General features: G+C 37.7%; 7 protein-coding genes across 7 annotated transcripts; 5 read left to right on the plus strand and 2 right to left on the minus strand.

Moving 5' to 3' along the window:
- Window positions 1-1591: 1591 nt before the first annotated feature.
- CBG03266 lies at window positions 1592-2922 on the minus strand (the record flags this gene model as incomplete). Its single annotated transcript, XM_002631369.2, has 4 exons — window positions 1592-1837; window positions 1887-2394; window positions 2662-2800; window positions 2859-2922. The coding sequence occupies 4 exons, from the start codon at window positions 2920-2922 to the stop codon at window positions 1592-1594; spliced, it is 957 nt and encodes a 318-aa protein (XP_002631415.2).
- A 1013-nt stretch (window positions 2923-3935) lies between these two features.
- Window positions 3936-4834, plus strand: Cbr-dnj-23 (the record flags this gene model as incomplete). Its single annotated transcript, XM_002631368.1, has 4 exons — window positions 3936-4023; window positions 4070-4518; window positions 4566-4631; window positions 4706-4834. The coding sequence occupies 4 exons, from the start codon at window positions 3936-3938 to the stop codon at window positions 4832-4834; spliced, it is 732 nt and encodes a 243-aa protein (XP_002631414.1).
- A 437-nt stretch (window positions 4835-5271) lies between these two features.
- Window positions 5272-5624, plus strand: Cbr-dyrb-1 (the record flags this gene model as incomplete). Its single annotated transcript, XM_002631367.1, has 2 exons — window positions 5272-5350; window positions 5416-5624. 2 exons carry the CDS (start codon window positions 5272-5274, stop codon window positions 5622-5624), a joined length of 288 nt encoding a protein of 95 aa, XP_002631413.1.
- A 426-nt stretch (window positions 5625-6050) lies between these two features.
- CBG03263 lies at window positions 6051-7111 on the minus strand (the record flags this gene model as incomplete). Its single annotated transcript, XM_002631365.2, has 4 exons — window positions 6051-6422; window positions 6468-6794; window positions 6846-6932; window positions 6983-7111. 4 exons carry the CDS (start codon window positions 7109-7111, stop codon window positions 6051-6053), a joined length of 915 nt encoding a protein of 304 aa, XP_002631411.2.
- Window positions 6279-6666, plus strand: CBG02321 (the record flags this gene model as incomplete). Its single annotated transcript, XM_002631366.1, has 2 exons — window positions 6279-6332; window positions 6541-6666. Coding segments are annotated over 2 exons (180 nt in total), but the record flags the coding sequence as incomplete, so codon positions are not given.
- A 987-nt stretch (window positions 7112-8098) lies between the features above and the next one.
- Cbr-clh-5 lies at window positions 8099-11284 on the plus strand (the record flags this gene model as incomplete). The annotated part of the gene is made up of 10 exons (XM_045242215.1): window positions 8099-8198; window positions 8257-8362; window positions 8414-8497; window positions 8910-9048; window positions 9094-9741; window positions 9787-9905; window positions 9950-10550; window positions 10583-10884; window positions 10934-11078; window positions 11123-11284. 10 exons carry the CDS (start codon window positions 8099-8101, stop codon window positions 11282-11284), a joined length of 2406 nt encoding a protein of 801 aa, XP_045092078.1.
- A 2796-nt stretch (window positions 11285-14080) lies between these two features.
- Window positions 14081-14777, plus strand: CBG03261 (the record flags this gene model as incomplete). Its single annotated transcript, XM_002631363.2, has 4 exons — window positions 14081-14176; window positions 14221-14314; window positions 14366-14481; window positions 14529-14777. The coding sequence occupies 4 exons, from the start codon at window positions 14081-14083 to the stop codon at window positions 14775-14777; spliced, it is 555 nt and encodes a 184-aa protein (XP_002631409.2).
- Window positions 14778-18860: the final 4083 nt, after the last annotated feature.

Consider the following 18860-nt stretch of genomic DNA (forward strand, 5'->3'; position numbering starts at 1 on the left):
TTCTCGCTGACTTCTGTATTTGCCTTTCCACCCACTTAACTAGAAAGTGAGCAAAAGAGAGCGCTCCGCACCCTCCCGGCTTGTTTTTCACGGAGATCCAGAGGTCCTCATTAGAGACACGGACCTATTTCCTTTCCTTGTTTTACTGACATTTTGTTTATGTGTACCTAGAAAGAAGTAGACTAGTCAAATGTAGGGACGGATTATTCTATTGAAATTTTAAGAGGGACCACACTGTTTTTCTTGAGAAAGTCTTCGCAAATAAGTGCGCGCAAATATTACCGTAATACTTCAGTAAATTAACGTTGGTCTCGTTGGTCTATCTTAATCGGAAACCAAGATTTAATCAGCACGACTAAGAATGAACAACTTCAATGGTCCATATCTCCGCTTAGAATGAAGTTTAAAAAAATATTTTTTTTTGAAAGTCAGAGTTATGGAGAGCCCTTGAAATTTCCCGCAAAACTGTCTAATTTTCATTCTTCTGTCTTGAAATAGAAGCAAGCTATGCGTCTTTAAAGTTTCCGATATATACACAGTTTCCGATAGAAACGCAGAGAAGCGAGAGCGCTCTCGCTTCTCTGCGTTTCTCTTTGCAACTTTAAAGGCGCACTGCTCCCGAACCGTGACAGCTATCAGAAAATCATTCTTTTATTTTTTTCATTTGATTTCCGGGTTTAGAAACATCATCAGTCCCGTAGTTTCAAGTCCAGCTTTCCTTTTTTCTACAACGACCTATTTTTATTACTGTTGTTTGACATTTTAATTTTTCAGGAATAGTCATCGTTTCATTACTTTTATTTTTTCTAATGAGAGTCCATCCACCCAGCAAACACACTGATAATGTACACATTTTCCCTTTTCTTTCTACTCATCAAATCAGTACAGTAGTATCACTCATCATTGATAATTTTCGGACTTGTTTTCTCTCTGTCTCCATATTTGTTCTTTTTCATATTCTCTCTATCGATTCTTCATTCTCTCTTTCTACTGTTTCAATGTCTGCTCATCAACAATTCGGACGGTCATTTGGAAATCACAACAGAACGAATTTTCTTTGTCAGTCAGCAATTCGAAAATCGCCCCGCAAAACTGAGAGAGAGAGAGAGAGATTAGTGGAAAATGACATCACATCGGAATCAATTTGGTTTCTACTCTTCTTCTATTTCCACATACCGCCCATCCATTCGTTTTTTCAGGTGATTTTTGAAAAGTAGGCGTGGGGGGAAGGAAGCACAACGAAACGTGGCTCAGGAATTCTGAAAAACGGGAAGGAGAAGCAAGAAAACAAAAAGTACAACCGCATAATGAATTTTTCACAAGGAGATAATATTTACAGCTTTTATTCTCTTTTTCATGATTTTTTAAAGACAGGGATTGAAAAAGTCAAAAAAAATTATTGAAAACTAGCATCACAACAGGTCTAGAGACATTTAAAGCTCATAATGAACATGGGATCGACAAGACTAAGACATCGGAGAAGGAACAGGTGAAACTGGAAAAGAGATGATGAACCGGTCATTCAGTATAAATTATTATGCGAACTATAAGTATTAAAAACGAATTGATTAAGGAATAAAAATTGGATTTTTTAATAGGCAAGCTCTTCGGGAACTTCGTTTTCGTCGGCTGCTTCTGTGTTTTCTAGAGCAACACGACTTCGATTGGCTGGAAGATGACCTGATTTGACAAAGTCTAAGCATTCTTGAGTATAGGTCACTGGGTGCGAACGGAGGTGTTGGCAGTGGAGAGAATCAAGAAGGCGGCATTTTGAGATCGATATTCCACGTTCTTCCATGAGCTTGGCATAGTCCTCAATAGATTCTTCAGAGCACACCTGGAATCAGTTTCTTTTTCGAAATTTTCAGACATCAAATCAAACGAACCAAATCTGCTGGTCCATAAATGTATAGCTGTTTGTTCGGCAGATTTTCGAATGTGATCATTTTGAAGTAAGCGTAATGTTTCTCGTAAATGTCCTTATCCAAAAAACTCCTTAACCATAAAACACCTCGATGGAAGGAGAAGAATGTATAGAGAACAGCTCGGTAGGATCCTCGCAGTGCTCCATGGTAGTGGCTTGGTGGCAAAGTCGCAAATGAAATGGCATGTGCACTTTGGGATGGTGATGTGAATGCTGGGCAACTGTCAAAGATGAGCCCTTTTGACCTGGATTGAATTTCTTTTCCATTCTCCAATTCGTTTAGTTGATCCCAATATGCAGCTAATAGAGAACATCCATTCATTGAGAAAACGTGGAAATACATGGTAGTGATTTCAGAGTCTTCCTTGAGAATTTCGTTGAGGATTTGATGGAAGCTTCTGGCAAATGGGCGGTACGATGCAAAGCTACGGATCTTGGCAATGGGCGCAGTGAACCGAACTGTTGATATTCTGAAAATTGCTTTATGATATAAATGTTATTTAGTATTCTTATAAATTTGTATCAAATATCTAGCTTCGTATTTTTGTCTGTTTTTCAATAGATTTGAGGATAGAACCAATTAAATTTTTTACATTTTTCTGGTAACTTGGATTTATGACTAACACAGTACTAGTACCTTCCTTTATATTATTGTAAAACAAAAAGACTATTATGAAATTTTTGTTGCGAAACCAACTAAACTGTAATCGGTACTGTATTTTGTGTCAAAATCTCACCCAGCTTCCTGATAATATTGAGCGTATTTCGAGAGATATCGGTCTTTGCATCCAGCCCAACCAAAGAGAACAACAAGGGTTTTGGATCCAGGAACCAGGTTTTTGATGGCCGCTTCATTACCAGACTTCTTTGATTCTTCTGGAAACTTTGAAAAAAATTTGATAAAAATAAGAAACAAGAATTATCAAAAATATACCTTTATTAGTAGTAATGTCTTCAGCTTCTTTGTCAGTGACTTCTGATGGTGCCACTAGCGTCATTCTGAAGTTTGAGAGTTTGGAGATCGAATGCTTTTCAAGTTTTGAAGATTGTGAGTCATTGTTTGCATGCCAAGAAAAAGTGAGACGCAAAGAAATTAGCAAGCTTTTTCACAAACTAGAAACCAACCCGAAGTAAGAGACAACGAACGCCGAAGCTAGACCGACGACGGCTTCAAAGAGCATTCCGTAAATTGTATTTACGAGGACGACACAACACCAATTCTAAAAAAATGAAGAAATCATTAGGGGAAAAAGAAGGCGCCAGATATGGGAGTGCTCCAATGGAGCTGAGAAGAAATAGAAACGCCGCTGAGATGGAAAGAGAGAACAAGACGGCTAGAGGAGAGGAATGTATGTGGAATAATGGTCTTGCTAGGAAAACGGGGCACGGCCTCGTCCTCGCTTTGCCTCCTTTTTGCTTTCCGCAAAGAGGCATTACTTAGGCTACAATGTAGTCTGCTCGTTTTGTCACTTTGGTGCACTTTTTAGAAGTTAGAATTTTTTCAAATGTTGAAATCGAAATACGAGTTATGAAATTAAAAGTTGGGAGAAAAAAATTTCAGATTTTTTTAATTGCAAGAGAATTTCGATTGAAGTTTTGGCCAACATGTTGGTAATTATCTCAAATTATGATTGAAATTGCTCAATTTCGCAGGGGAATTGATGCAGGAAGAGAGAAACAAAATTTGAACTTCCCGCTATAAAAAGAAACAAACGCGCTCCATCGAGCGCGGCGAAATGATTTTTTTTTTTGGTTTCCATGGACATGAAAATTAACACAAACGTTTGCAAACGCACATTTTCTGGTTCTCAAAGAGCTTTTTGAAACAGAAAGCGTTTACGCTTTTTTTCAAATTCGTGCTTTGCAACTCTGTTCGCTTGTGCGCTATTTCCTCTCATTCTCTTCTCCCAATTTCCTGTGTTGGCCAACATGTTGCTTTCGCAACAGTTCTCGGACTAAAACTAACAATAAGAATTTGAACCTATCATTTTCAGACAAAAAATTGTTCAAAATGTTTCTGGAGGATTGCAAAAAACATTTTGACACAGAATGTCTCTACGAACTTCTCGGCGTGCAGAAGGATTGTGATGGGAAAGAACGTATGCTTTTCTTTTGTTTGCAATTACTGTTCAATATCGATTTCAGTGAAAAAGGGCTATTACCGCCAATCAATGCGCTGGCATCCGGATAAATCGAATCTTGGTGAAGAGGAAAAGCAAACCTACACGACCAAGTTTCAACTTCTCAACAAGGCCTACCAAATCTTGTCGGATGACGAAAGAAGAAAGATTTATGATGAAACGGGCTCGGTCGACGATGAAGAGCTTAATGAAGACGTTTTGAAGGCATGGAGAAAGATTTTCAAAAAAGTAACAAAAGAAGATATCGACAACTTTATGAAGACATATCAAGGATCTAGAGAACAGAAGGACGAGCTGATAATGCACTACAACAAATGTAAGGGAGACATCTCCAAAATTCAAGAATATGCTATCGGATACGAAAGCATTGAGGACTTGAAAGCTGCTGTGGATTCCTTAATTGAAGACGGTGAAATTGAGAAGACCAAGAAATACGAGACGAGCACAACGGAGGTATTAATTCAATTATAGAAGTTAATGTTTATCTAATTTTTTTCCAGAAAAAGATGATTGCTTACAAACGAAAAGCCGAGAAGGAGGCCTCTGAAGCTGAGAATCTCACGAATGTAAGCAAATTCTCCATTTTTGGACACTATCAATGATCAACCACCGTACCGTTCCTCATATAATGCATTTCCAGAGTGATGCTGATCTCATGGCTCTAATCAGAGGTCGCCAGAAAAAGCGCGAAGAGAAAAATGATTCGTTCCTCGACGCATTGGCAGCGAAATATGCACCTTCTTCCTCCAAAAAGGCAAAACGGCAGTAATTGAATCAGAATCCGCCCCTTCTGTCGTCACATCTTTTGCTGCTCACTATCTCCCCTTTTCCATATATACTTTTTCTTTCCGTTGGTCACTGCTCCTTATAAATACTCATTTATCTCACGAGAACATCTGTGAAATGATCTCCCTCCATTCACTTTTATAACCCCAATTTTTCGTACTTTGAAACATGTTTTCTAAAATCTGCTGTATTTTATCTGAAAATCTTTTTTTCTCCTATTTTTTTGCTTCGTTATTCTGCCAAAAGTTGTTCACAACTTTCGAATATCTTCTTTTCGTTTTTGGGTTCTCAATATCCGGCCAAAGGAAATTGAATTTATATCTCTTCGAATGGAAAATAGAGAAACCAACTTCAGTTGTGTGCCTTTTCCAGTGCCGTCGTTTTCCAAACTCTTTCTTTTCGAAATGCCGAATTTTCCAGATGTCCGACTTCGAAGAAACTATTCGTCGTTTGCAATCGGAGAAAGGAGTCGTTGGAATCATTGTTGTTGACTCGGCTGGTATGTTTTATATCCTTTCTAACCAAACAAATTAGCTGAATTGCCTCAAATTTAAACCATTCTAGGAAGAGTCATTCATTCAACAATCGACAGCGATGCTACCCAATCTCACACTGCATTCCTTCAACAGTTGTGCGAGAAGACGAAGACGTCGATTCGTGAGCTTGACTCGAGTAATGACCTCACTTTCCTGAGGTTGCGTACCAAGAAGAACGAGATTATGATCGCTCCGGACAAGGATCACGTCATCATGGTTATCAAGGATATTTCTTAATCGCTGACTCAAAGACCACGGAAAAGCATTATACTAAATTATCCTGCTTGTGCTATTCTAATTTGTATATCAATTTCTAAACAAATGGTTCATATGTGAAAGATGTTGAACAAGTCGTAATGATTTCAGACATTTGGGAGTGAATGCTAAAGTGGAGGAGGGGGGTGGAAATATAAACCAAACAGTTATCAAAGAATATTACACAAAGTCCAACCTGTCGGAGGCATTTTGAAAAACACGGTAGAAATCAGGGGAAAGATGGCCGAGTTGAAAATGGAGCATTCCGCTCACTGTCCTCGATCTTCGTTCCCCGATGACTGCGATGCTTTTAAACAACAGAAAACATAACTGAGTATCCGACAAAGAGTAAATTAGAGGAATATCTGGCAATGGTAAATGTAATAAATTATTAAAAAGAAAATGCATTCAGCAGAACTTCCAGCGATTACCGCACTCGAGGCAGAAGACGAATGTGGTCATCGGTTCGTCGGACGAACGTGTTTGGAGCTGAGTGTAAGTGCAATTCTTCTTTCCGCATTTTCCACACTTGAACATGTCTGATGGTGTTCCTTGCTGGACGCTCACTTGATGCTCCAAGATTGCTTCCTTGGTAAACTTTTCGCGCATCTCTCGGATTTCTGGTGAAGCCATTTCTTCGCTGGTCATCGTGGCAAACTTCTCGGCTCGGACGACGCCAGTCAGGACATTCTCACGAAGAGCCAAGTTCTTCTTGTCACGGAGATTGAAAATGCGACTGCGTACAGCAGCCGAGTAGTTCTTGTTTGTGTCACGATGTACCTGAAGATAAACTCTTATGCACAAAAATCGTCTCGTTTAACTCACCGAATACAGTTTCTCTTCAATTTGAACGGCTAGCTCTTCTGGGTCCAGAGTTCCATCTGGCAGCTCCCCGTACCGCAATGCCGAAAGAAGAAGTTGGGCCGATTTAAGACGAGTTTCGTCATTTTCAAGATGCTTTGGCGGGAACGAAGCACTCGCAAATTGTGCGACGATCTCTGGTCGATTGACTGTCTCTGGTTTCTTGTATGGAGCTTCCAGTTTCTTTTTCTCAACTTTCACCTCTTCAACACTCTCTTTTCTTTGTTTTTTAGATGGTGGTGCGTCGTCATCTTGCGATTTGGTCTTTCCATCAACGATGTTTTTCCATTCCTGGAAAGGATTACGTTGAGATTGAAACAATGTTTTTTTTTCGATTTTTACCTTGATAATGGATTTGGCTCTCTTGGCCAGAGCCTCATCTGGAAATTTTTTGCGCATTGCGTTCAATTTCATTCCAACGCTCGTTTTCTGAAAGAAAATGGGAGATTGTCATTTAGAAAATTTGAAACTTTTCTTACCTGAATAATTTCAAGGTTCATCGGAATTTTGGCAAGTTCGTCAAGTAGTTTGCTGCATTCCTCTGTCGATTCTGCTCCATTTTTGCAAATTCCGTCGATTTGCTTGCAAAGCGCCTGTACGTTCTCCATGCTTTCTGTAAAAGAAAAACGCATTAGTCAATCCGAACAAAGTAGTAGTTGTGTGAGAGAAGTCAATAACATCAAAATCAATAGCCGTTTCCTTGGTTTCGCATATAAACTGATATTCGCAGGGATTTAAATGAATTCGTCGCAAGAAACGCGCAAATGGTGTCTGGCGGCGCGCCAGTAAAAAGGAAGGCACATTACTCGATCTGGAATCAGGCTGGATCCAGTAACGCTTCTGATATGTTATCACCTGATGACGTGTTTTCATCTGATTGAGACTGTCTGGAAATTTTTCGTTAAAGTATTTATAATTTGTAAAACCTGAATATAAGTGAATTCAGGAAAATAGTTATTGATCGAAATCCAGAGAATTTCAGCAAGAATTTCGGCAATGTTTCCAATGAAATTAGAAATTCCCTCTTATTATGCCAGAATTGAGTGTTTTTGAGCACTCTTGGGTGGCTGGACTTTTTTATATTTGTTATTTTATAACTTTAAGCAATTAGATTTGAATGAAAACGAACGGAATATCAAATTAGAAGAAAAAGAGCTTAGCGCATTCGTTGCAAATATTTCAGTGACCGTAACCACTATTTAAGGCGCAATCCGAGCTCCTCAAAATGTATCAAAACTGTAACGTCCTTTAAAGTACGGTAATTGAAATTTTTATCGCAGTAAACACTGAAATTTGAGCTTTTTCGATATTATTCAAATTATTCAAACACTAATATCTCTATGAACGGAGGTTTTCTGATTAATGAGTTGATTACCATTCGTTTTCCGTTTTTGGAGCATTTATCTTTTTGTTCATACATTTTTCATTAACACAATTTTCTCATTTTTCTCTTGCGAAACGCTGTTTACCAATCTTTCTTTCTCTGTCGCGAAGCTCTCCGAAGAAAAACATCTTTCTATTCCTCTATCGACCCTTCTCCGTTATTTCCTCATCTCTTCTTTTTTTTCAGTCCAGGTTTTTTTTTTCAGTTTGATATGGAGCGAGCAGGACGCTCTTCAACGCTCGGCTCTTCAGATGAAGTCGAGTTGGAGCCCAGTGGAAATTCTGCCACGATACATCTTGATATGACTGCAGGTGACCGAATAGAGAACTACCCACGATGAACGGTCATAATGTGAACTGAACTTTCTAGGTGGCGGCAGCTCTTCCAGCGACTTCAACCCTTTCGGTGCGATCGATGACGTCAGATTCAAAACAGACGACGATCTCCCAGACGTTATGGTTCCCCCATTTTTTAGGTATTTAGTAATCAAATTTGAAAAAAAAAACTAATAAATCTATGATTTCAGCAAATATGGAGATTTTCACACAATTGATTGGCAAAGAGATTTGGCCCGAGATCGGTTACGACATAAAATGATATCAAAAAAGAAGTGAGTTTTGCTTTTTTCAACGATTTTAGTCATAGTTCCTTGTTTCAAAATTGTTATAAACTCATACCATTTTCCCTCTATGTCGTCCTACATTCTTCCCAGCCATTCTAACAGAGCCCCGTACTTGTTCAAAATCAACGGTCAATACTTTGACTGCTTCCTTCACAGAAACTTGTCTATGTGGAACCGTGTATGTAAGGTGATAAATTCTAAGCTCAGTCCGGTGGCGTTTGCTAAGCGAGTACGAGCGATTCCTTATGATATTTTGATCCCTCCCACTTGACCTACAGGACTCTAGTCGGTCCGTCTGGTCATTTTACTTTTTTATTTGTACAGGTCCCATTTCTTGCCAAATTATCTATCGATTTCCCCCCATGCATTGCAAATAAAATATATTATTATTATTATTCAGAGTCGATTTTCCTCTGGGTCTCTTGCAGTCCGGCTGGGATGCCGGTGCAGGATGGATATGCGTTTTATTCGTTGGTCTAGCTGCCGGAGCAACTGCTGGAATTATCGATATTGGAGCTAGATGGATGAGTGATTTGAAGGTTTAAAAGCATGGATCAAACTTTTTGTTACTCTCGAATTTTCAGACAGGAGTTTGTGCAGATCGTTTCTGGTTAGATCGAGAACACTGTTGTTGGTCGTCAAACGATACTTTTTACAAAGACGACAGCTGCAGTGCGTGGACAAAATGGCCATGGATGATCAATTACTATAACTCGTCAAGTTTGCTCTTCTCGTTTATTGAATGGATATTCTACATTGTTTGGGCTGTCGCAATGTCCACTCTTGCGGTACTCTTCGTTAAAATTTTCGCCCCTTATGCTTGCGGTTCGGGAATCCCTGAGATCAAATGCATCCTTTCTGGATTCGTAATTCGTGGATATTTGGGAAAATGGACATTCATTATCAAATCTGTCGGTCTCATTCTTTCCTCCGCTTCTGGTTTATCACTTGGAAAAGAAGGCCCAATGGTTCATCTAGCTTGCTGTATTGGAAACATCTTCTCGTACTTGTTCCCGAAATATGGATTGAATGAAGCGAAGAAGCGTGAAATCCTATCAGCTTCTGCTGCTGCTGGAGTCAGTGTCGCCTTCGGTGCCCCGATTGGAGGAGTTTTGTTCAGTTTAGAAGAAGCATCTTACTACTTTCCTCTCAAAACGATGTGGAGATCCTTCTTTTGCGCTCTTGTTGCAGGAATCATTCTCAGATTCGTTAATCCGTTTGGAAGTAATCAGGTGAGTTGTTAAATTGATTTTTGGGACTGAGATTCTTGTTTTCAGACATCACTGTTCCACGTGGATTATATGATGAAATGGACGTTCATTGAGCTTGTACCATTTGCACTATTGGGACTTTTTGGAGGAATACTTGGCAGTCTTTTCATCTTCGCCAATATCAGGTATACTTTAAATTCAGTATTTTTCGAAAGTAAATTTTTTGTAGGTGGTCTCGGTTCCGTAAAAATTCCAAGATGCTCGGAGGAAACCCAATCTACGAAGTCATTGTCATTACACTTATCACAGCAGCTATCTCCTACTTCAATCCATTCACCCGTAAATCTGCTCTTTCTATGATTCAACAACTCTTTGATCGATGTGAAGACCAAGTCGAGGAAGACTCCCTCTGTGATCAGAACAAGGCATTGAGTATTGCATTTGGTCAACTCTTATGGGCTCTAATTTTCAAGTTCATAATTACTATCTTTACGTTCGGTATCAAAGTTCCATGTGGTTTATTCGTTCCATCAATCGGTATGGGTGCCATCGCTGGACGTATTCTTGGAATCACTGTTGATCAAATCTTCCGAGCAGTTCAAGCTACTCCCGGACATTCTGAATACTTTACCTGCCAAATTGGAAAAGATTGTGTCATGCCTGGTTTGTATGCTATGGTTGGAGCAGCTGCAGTTCTCGGAGGTGTCACCAGAATGACTGTTTCTCTTGTCGTCATCATGTTCGAATTAACTGGAAGTCTGGAATTCATTGTACCAACTATGGTGGCTACAATGTTTTCCAAGTGGATTGGAGATGGAATTTCGAAAATGGTTAGTTTTCTGTTTGGATTCTCAAATAAAAGGGGGTTTTCCAGGGAATCTACGAAGCCCATATTGAACTTAATGGATATCCATTCCTCGATTCCAAAGGAGAATACCCATATTCTACAGTTGCCAGCCAAGTTATGCGACCTTCCATTCATCGTCAAGTCGCTGATGAGATGTCAATGAGTGATTTGAGGGAGCTGAAGAACGAGTTGAGTGTGATCACAGAGAGTGGAATGACACTCGGGGATTTAGAAAGTTTGCTCCGTCAGACGGACTTCAATGGATTCCCAGTTGTTGTTTCACAAAACAGTATGCATTTGGTAGGATTCATTACACGGTACGGAGCATTCTTCGAAGTTTTTGATTTATAAAATAAAATTTTGCAGACGAGACATACTCCTTGCTCTGCACACAGCTCGAAAAACTCAGCCTTATGTTGTCACCAACTCGATTGCGTATTTCTCGGATGGTGTACCTGATTCCGTGCCCGGAGGACCAGCGCCGCTGAGATTACGAAAGATTTTAGATATGGTGAGTACCGTATTATTCTTAAGCTATCCATGAAATTTCTTCAGGCTCCAATGACAGTCACAGACCAAACTCCTATGGAAACCGTAATCGATATGTTCCGAAAACTCGGACTTCGACATGTATTGGTTACGAAAAACGGAAAGGTGCTTGGAATCATCACAAAGAAGGATATTCTTCAATTTATGCGCAACAAGGACTCACAATAGCCATTTCTCTGATATATTTTTCTAGCTTGTCAAATTGTATATTTCGCATAACGTTCCTTCTTCCTTTACTAGTCTTTACTTTCCCACCTTGCTCATCATCTCTACGCCCATTTCAAGTCAATTTGTCATCCGTTTCACTTTTTTTGCTTTCTTTTCCCTCCTTTCCCTATAGTTCTATCATTTGTGAGCTTCCTGTGTTTTTCCATGCATTCATTGAACAATTAATTTATTCAGATATTTATTTACAGAGATTTTATCATAAACTATTCAATACATCTGCTCAAGTATGCACAGCAGATTAAAAAAATAGAAAAAGGGAAAAATGGATGATTCAACAATTGAGTCATTGCCCATTTGAATTTTCACATTCTCTGCCCCACTTCGGAACTGATAACGGAAATGTGCGATTCATTTGATGAGAAACGAGCAAGTTTCCGTTGGCTTTTTGTCTATTTGACAACCCACTTGTTGTAATAATGTCGTGGTGTTGATGAAACCCAAACACCCAGATCCTCTTTTTTATAAAATACACATTTTTCACTTTTTTCGGGTTCAAGAAGAGATTCCTTCTCTCTCTTTTTCTGTTTTAACTCATTGAATTGAAACAGCTGGAATCATGATATAAACAACCCGTCGTTTTTTTCGCATCGTCTAGTGGGAATTTTCGAGAAAAACAAGCCGAGTAGCCAAGAGGGCGGCTCTGTTGCTCCAAATTTGTCAACATTCCATTTTTTGTTTGCTGAACTTATATCTTTTTGAATATTTTTGGTCGTCTTGTTTTTTTAATAAGGCTTCAAGATTTTTAAAATTTTTTCAGATTTCAATTTTTGCTGACAGAAGGAAGATTTCAAGAAATAATGAAGGACAGGTGAGTAAAATTATATTTCAAAAATTAAGCTGTGGAAGAGGAACGCCGGTGGTCATGGCCGAAGGTCCCACAACGACAACTACCGTAACCTAAAATACTTTTATTTTCCGGATTTATTTTCTCGTTTTTAACTGATTCCTGTCGATTTCTCTGTTATTTTTTCCAAAAAAAAAATGGGAAAATTAAATTTTTTGATATTGAGAAAAAAACCAGAAATTAAATATATTTTTGGGTTACGGTAGTTGTTGCTGTGGGACTTTCGGTCACGGTCACCGGAGTTCCTCTTAAACAGCTACAAATTTTTGTATGAGAATAATAATAAAACAGAATAATAATAAAGTCTTTATTGTTTTTATTCTAACCTATTCAAAAATTTGCAGAGAAGGTAAACCACTTCCTTGTAGATTTTTTCTACCGCTTTATGTTCAAAAACTGTTCCTGAATTTTTGAAAAAATATTATCGGCTTTCTATAATATATTTCGAAATGTTTCAAAAATAATAACATATTCTTTGAACCCAGGATAACACCTAGTTCACTGAAAACATCTCTACGGCCCCTAATCCGATTTATAACCTTTTCTTTCTGAGATTATTCTTCACACTTTCCCATTTTTCAGACATATTCTATTAACCACCAATATCCCTAAGTTTTTCGACTTTGACCCTTGCAAAAAATGCATTGGATTCACACGTTAACTAATTTGAAACACACTTTGAACGACTATAAATTTTCTGTGTCTGACCCTCTTTTTCTTTTTTCTTAAAACTTGTCCAATTTCCTTCTTCTTCTTCTTCTTTTTCACACAAAAAAACACAATCTTTTTATTTTTGTGTCTTCATCATCACATCCATCATCGTCGTTTTCATTTGTCTTTACTCTTCTTTTCAATCTTCGCTCGAAATTCAGATTCTGTAGACGAGACAGAATAAGCGCATTTCCACTTTGTCTTTCTCAACATTATTTTTGAAAATTTGAGACGTCATATGATATTATCCCCGTTTTCAGAGACTGTTAACCCTTCGCCGCATTAGTTTCCTTATTACCGTATTTCCTCTGAAAGAAGCCCATCTAAACCGTCTACTTTGACCCTAATTATCTCGAGTTCTGTAAAAGATATTAGAATGTAACAACTGATAAATTATTCATCACAAGATCACCTATGTTTTATAGGTTGACAAAACTTCGGTATCTCTCATAAGAACAGAGATAATTAAGGTCAAAGTTGATGGTTTGGGTGGGCTTCTATTAGAGGAAATATGGTAAGTTCACATTCAATTTCGAAACTAATAGAAAGTGAGAAACATACGAAATTCTCAGAGTATATGAGAAAAAATTCACTATTTGTTTGCTTTTTGCACTTTGGGACTCACTCTTCTTTGTTTGTTTTTTTCTTGGCATCGACTTATAATATTCTTGACTTTTTAAAAATTATTTATTTCCCTACAAAGACGTTTTTATTAAAAATGATATCATGAGCTGCTCTGTAGTAACTGATAACAAAATAGAAAACAAAATACATAAAAGGAAAAAGTGCTGAAATAGGTTTTTCATGTTTACAGTTCATATTGAGCTATTACTCGTACAGTAGTTTTATGGTTTTGTAATTGGTGAGTGTTCTTTTAGTAGATCAAAAATTCTGGGGGTACAATGGGGTACAACTGATTCATTGATACAAAATTAGTAATTCAGGCGGTAAAAATCCTGGATCAATTAATTTTCCACCTCCCGAATTTTTCCCTTTTATTAATACTTCAAATCTGAATTGTGTCCTCTGACTTTTTTGAAACTTTCCTTTTTTTATGTGACAAGTGTTCCGATTATATTTTATTGTTTAGAAAACCCCTATATTCTCTTTTAAAGAACATTCATGCATGATTCTACTTCCATAAATTTTTCAACATCAGCTAATTCCACACGATTTTCAGAATGAACAACGCTCCTATGACCTATAAAATGACTCCAATGAGGGATGTCTATTACGAAGAGGAGAAAAAAGTTTGCTGTGGAAAATTGACCTACAAGGTAACTTTAGAATTCCGATTACTCAGAACTCATACAATTTTCAGAATGCGTGCATTCTGATTGGAGCCATGGAAGTCGCCTACTGGGCGTATTACGGAATCCTGCTTCTTTTCGCAATCATCCACCATCAGAGAGCTTGTGAGTTTTGGCTTCTTTCGAAATCCTAAAATCAATATTCTATATTTTCAGGGAGTGTCGTGTTCACTGGTGTCAACCTTATCATGCTCACAGCTCAAGTGGTTATTTTGTGGTATGGAGTTATCAATGAAGCACATAAATTCCTTCAAACCCATTTGATTTTCCTAGTGAGTGCTTTCAATACTCACTATATTTTCTCAATTATGAATTTCAGACGCTGACCTTCCTCTGGGACGTTGTTTTGGCGATTGGATTCTTCTGCTTATCAGTTCTCCCTTACGCCTACACAAATGATATTCTACAGTATAAAGGAAATGAATGGAACGCGAGATTATTCGGAATCATTATGGGATCTTTGCTTCTCGTTTGGTTCGTTGCGAGATTCTTTGCCACTGTCATAATCTACAGATATTGGAAGTTGTTGAGAGCATTACAGGGATATGGTAATGATAATGACTTTTAATTTTGGATTTTTTTTTCATTTTATTGGTTGATTTTACGGGTTATGTTTTTTCAGATTATATGAATTTGCTATAAAACTTTGATTTGACATGTTTATAAATTGATGAAAACATATCTTATCAGTCATGTCTCATGACAGAAGGTTTTCTTATTTTCTCGTTCGACATAATAAAAGAAATGATATATTGATAAACTAGTTTTCGGGAAAATCAGAAAAGTAATGTTCTATCTTTTTAGAATTGTTGGTAATCAAAAAAAAAAGAAAATTCAGAGAAACAAATCCATTTGAACAGTATAAAATCATTATAGGCAGCGTTCGAACGGCTAAAATGCTTCAAATTATGTACAAAAATCAGTATTTTTCCATGCTAGTGGTGAAAAAATCTGGATGAAAAGAAAGGGAAAAATTAAATGAAAATTATATGAGAATGAATACTTTTCAATGACTGAAGCATGGTATTTCGAACCAGCGGGTCGAAAATCGCGCCCCAGCGAATGTGAAAAATCACTGCGCAACGTGTCGAATTTCGTTTGCTGAGAATCAAACTTTTAAACATTGAGCATAAAAATCGAGAGTTGCAATGCGTTGTTAAAAAATATATAGGTCAAATCCACGTCAACTTTGAAATTATTAAATTTTGTTTGGCCTAAAAGTTATCTGGAGCGCGATTTTCGACCCGCTGGTTTGAAATACCGTGCTGAATAATAATAATAATTTATTTATTAGCAATGCATGGGGGGAAATCGATAGATAATTTGGCAAGAAATGGGACCTGTACAAATAAAAAAGTAAAATGACCAGACGGACCGACTAGAGTCCTGTAGGTCAAGTGGGAGGGATCAGAATATCATAAGGAATCGCTCCTACTCGCTTAGCAAACGCCACCGGACTGAGCTTAGAATTTATCACCTTACATACACGGATCCACATAGGCAAGTTTCTGTGAAGGAAGCAGTCAAAGTATTGACCGTTGATTTTGAACAAATACGGGGCTCTGTTAGAATGGCTGGGAAGAATGTAGGACGACATAGAGGGAAAATGGTATGAGTTTATAACAATTTTGTGATAGGTACGAAGAACTAGAAGGGTGCAGCGATGAAGGGTGATTAGCATAGAGAACTGGGAAAGGCGATCGGTGTATGAATTGAAGGGCATATTACATCTCTGAAAGACTTTTCTGGTGAAAAAACGAAGAGGAGATTCTAGTTTATTGGCAAGTGAGGCATTGGATGGATCGAAAAGTTCACAACCGTATTCGAGGACCGGTCTAATGTAGGTGTCGAAGAGACGGAAATATAAACGAGGGTTTTTCGATTGGAACGTTTTCAGTATTTGGCGGGACAAGTAAGAAATATTATCAGTATTAGAACGAATTTTCAGAATGAAGAGTCCCTAAAAAGTCATTTTGTTTTTCAATGAAAAAATTTCGGAAGTTTCGAATTTCCTCTAACAGAAGCCCACCAACACTATTAACTTCGAGCTCAATTATCTCAATTCTTGTGACAAATATCAAAATGAGATCAACTGATAAATTTTTCATCATAATATCACCAACATTTTATCAGTTAGCAAAGTTTTGATATCTTTCACAGGAATTGAGATAATTGAGCTCAACGTTGACAGGTTGGATAAGCTTCTATTAGAGAAAAAACGGTATTAAAAATTAACAGAAAATTAGATAGTTTATTTTCTGAAACATCCTACGGAAGTTGGTAGATTTTTATACATTTTTAACGAGAATATACTGAATTTATCGATGGATTTCTCAAAAAAAAACACCGAAGAATAGAAGTACTCCCTCTAATTGAAGGGCCACTGTGATAGAAGCAACCTCTGGAGAAACCTTGAAATAATAGAAGAGAGTTCAATTCTAATACAGATTTTACAGTATTTTATGTTTCTTTTCTAAATTAATGTTTTTTTCTGACACTTTTTCAAAAATAGGAAATTTGCCACAAGCACGTTTGGAACTATCAATGACAGTTCCCAGGCACAGTAGTGATCGTAAGTGGGCCCATCTTCACATCTTCATCTTTTCCGTTGTTTCCTTATTGACAAATTGTCGTTCCCAGATGAGTTACATTTCAGCATGTATCAATCCCACCATTGTCTGATGATGATGACAAAACAATTCAGTGTGAGAACTCTCTCAGAAACCTGGAAAGATAACTTGTGAAAACTGTCATGAAACTAGAGGGAAACTAGAGGAAGAGGGAAAGGAAGGACTCGCGTAAATCCCATATTTTCGGATCGATCTTTCTCAAACTTCAGTGAGTTTTTTAGGTAGATATTATCGTTACCCAAAGGCCTCGATTCTATGAATGAGCCAATTTAGATAAAAATTCTGAAGAGCTTTCTGTTCGAAATTCCCTTGTCAGTGACAATGCAGTTTTCCTGTGTCCCCCAATATGCGGGGTTCAATTTTTCGCTGGTAGGTTTTTGAATTGAATTAAATTCAAAATAATGATAGAGAGGTCGCATTGGAGTCTGTATTATCGGAACTCTCTGCTTCTCTTCAGATCCCCCAGTGACTATTAGTATTTCGAAAACAGCGGGATACTGGCATCGGGTGCCGCGCGAAAAGAGATGGAGAAGTTGTCATAGGAGGAAAAGGAAGATAATCAATTTTTGAAACACATAAAACCTACAATTCAAATAGAAGATATACGAGTGTACAGACTGGTACCAAGGCCAGTGGGTCAGTTACCAAAAATACTATTATTTTAGCACCTGATACTATTCATTCTCGTATTATTTGGTTATTTTATTTTCCTATTTAGATGTCGTTAAACCTAAATTCGGCATTATAAAAGAACATAATAAAAGATGGGAAAGTGCACTTCTCATTGTCCTCTTCTTCTTTTTCTCAACCGCAGCTTCGTTTCCTGCTGGCGGGTACTAATAAAAAGAGCTTAAGTGAGCATAAGCCGGTACCAAAAAAGGAGTAGCCCATTACTGTATCATTAGAGCGGATAATTGGAAGCTATTTGAAGCTTCATATGTTGTTTTTCAAGTGTTCTTATAGGTTGTTTGGAGCCTTTTCCCCATTTTAAATGTGGAAAAGAGGAAAACGAGAAACACGCTCATAACCATAAACTGTGATCGACGGCTAGGCACCCCCATTCCATCTCATTAGGTCGCATTTTATTAGAATACAATGATATTTGTCTTGCAATAAAACGAATTCAATTTCATAACATTTGAAAAACAATATTGGTTCAGACCGAAAACTCAAAGTATATACCGTAAAACCAGTAATATAAGGGCGCCCTAACTTCCAACGTGGAACCCATATATCTTGTTTCCTGTCAAAGATATCGAAAAATTGTTGACTGAAAATTTTTTATCATAAAATCAAAAGCATTTTATAAGTTGACTTGATTTTGGTGTGAAGAATCTTCTTGGTGACCTTATTTTATTAGTTGACACATTTTTTATACCTTTCACAGCAATCGAGATCATTGAGCCAAAAGTTGGCAGTTTGGGGGCCTTTCTATTACAGGTTTCAGGGTAGATAATATTGAGAAACGCAAAAATTTTGCAATTTTTGTTGATTTTTCACATCAAAATTAATCTCCCACAAGCCAAAAACTTTGCCACGTCACCTTCTCATTAAAGCGCAACAGCATACCACAGCGAACCCTATGGGAAATTGAGATTTTTTAAGTTTTCAATTTCTATATAGGTTAAAGTTTTCAATCATTAGAAATTCCTCAATGCATTTTTGATGCAATAACCTGAAACCTGTAATAGAAGCCCCCTCACCCTTGTCAAGTTTGAGCTCAATTATCTCTATTCCTATACAAGATATCAGAAAGGTGTCAACTGATAAAACACTTACCGTATTTCCTCTAATAGAAACCCATGGGCTTCTATTTTTCAACCTCTCTCTCTCTCTCAGGGTGGGCTTCTATTAGAGGTGGGCTCACTTGGGTTCAGACGAGGGGGTCAGAAAAAGCGCCCCAGCAAACTCGTAGGCCAGAAGAAATTTCATAATTTTAAAATGAACGCGGGTTTGAACTAGATCATGATATATTTCTTAAAAATCAACGGGTTGCAACGCGCGATTCTCGCTCATCGTTT

Source organism: Caenorhabditis briggsae (assembly GCF_000004555.2).
Source record: "Caenorhabditis briggsae complete genome, chrII, whole genome shotgun sequence".
Taxonomy (NCBI): domain Eukaryota; kingdom Metazoa; phylum Nematoda; class Chromadorea; order Rhabditida; family Rhabditidae; genus Caenorhabditis; species Caenorhabditis briggsae.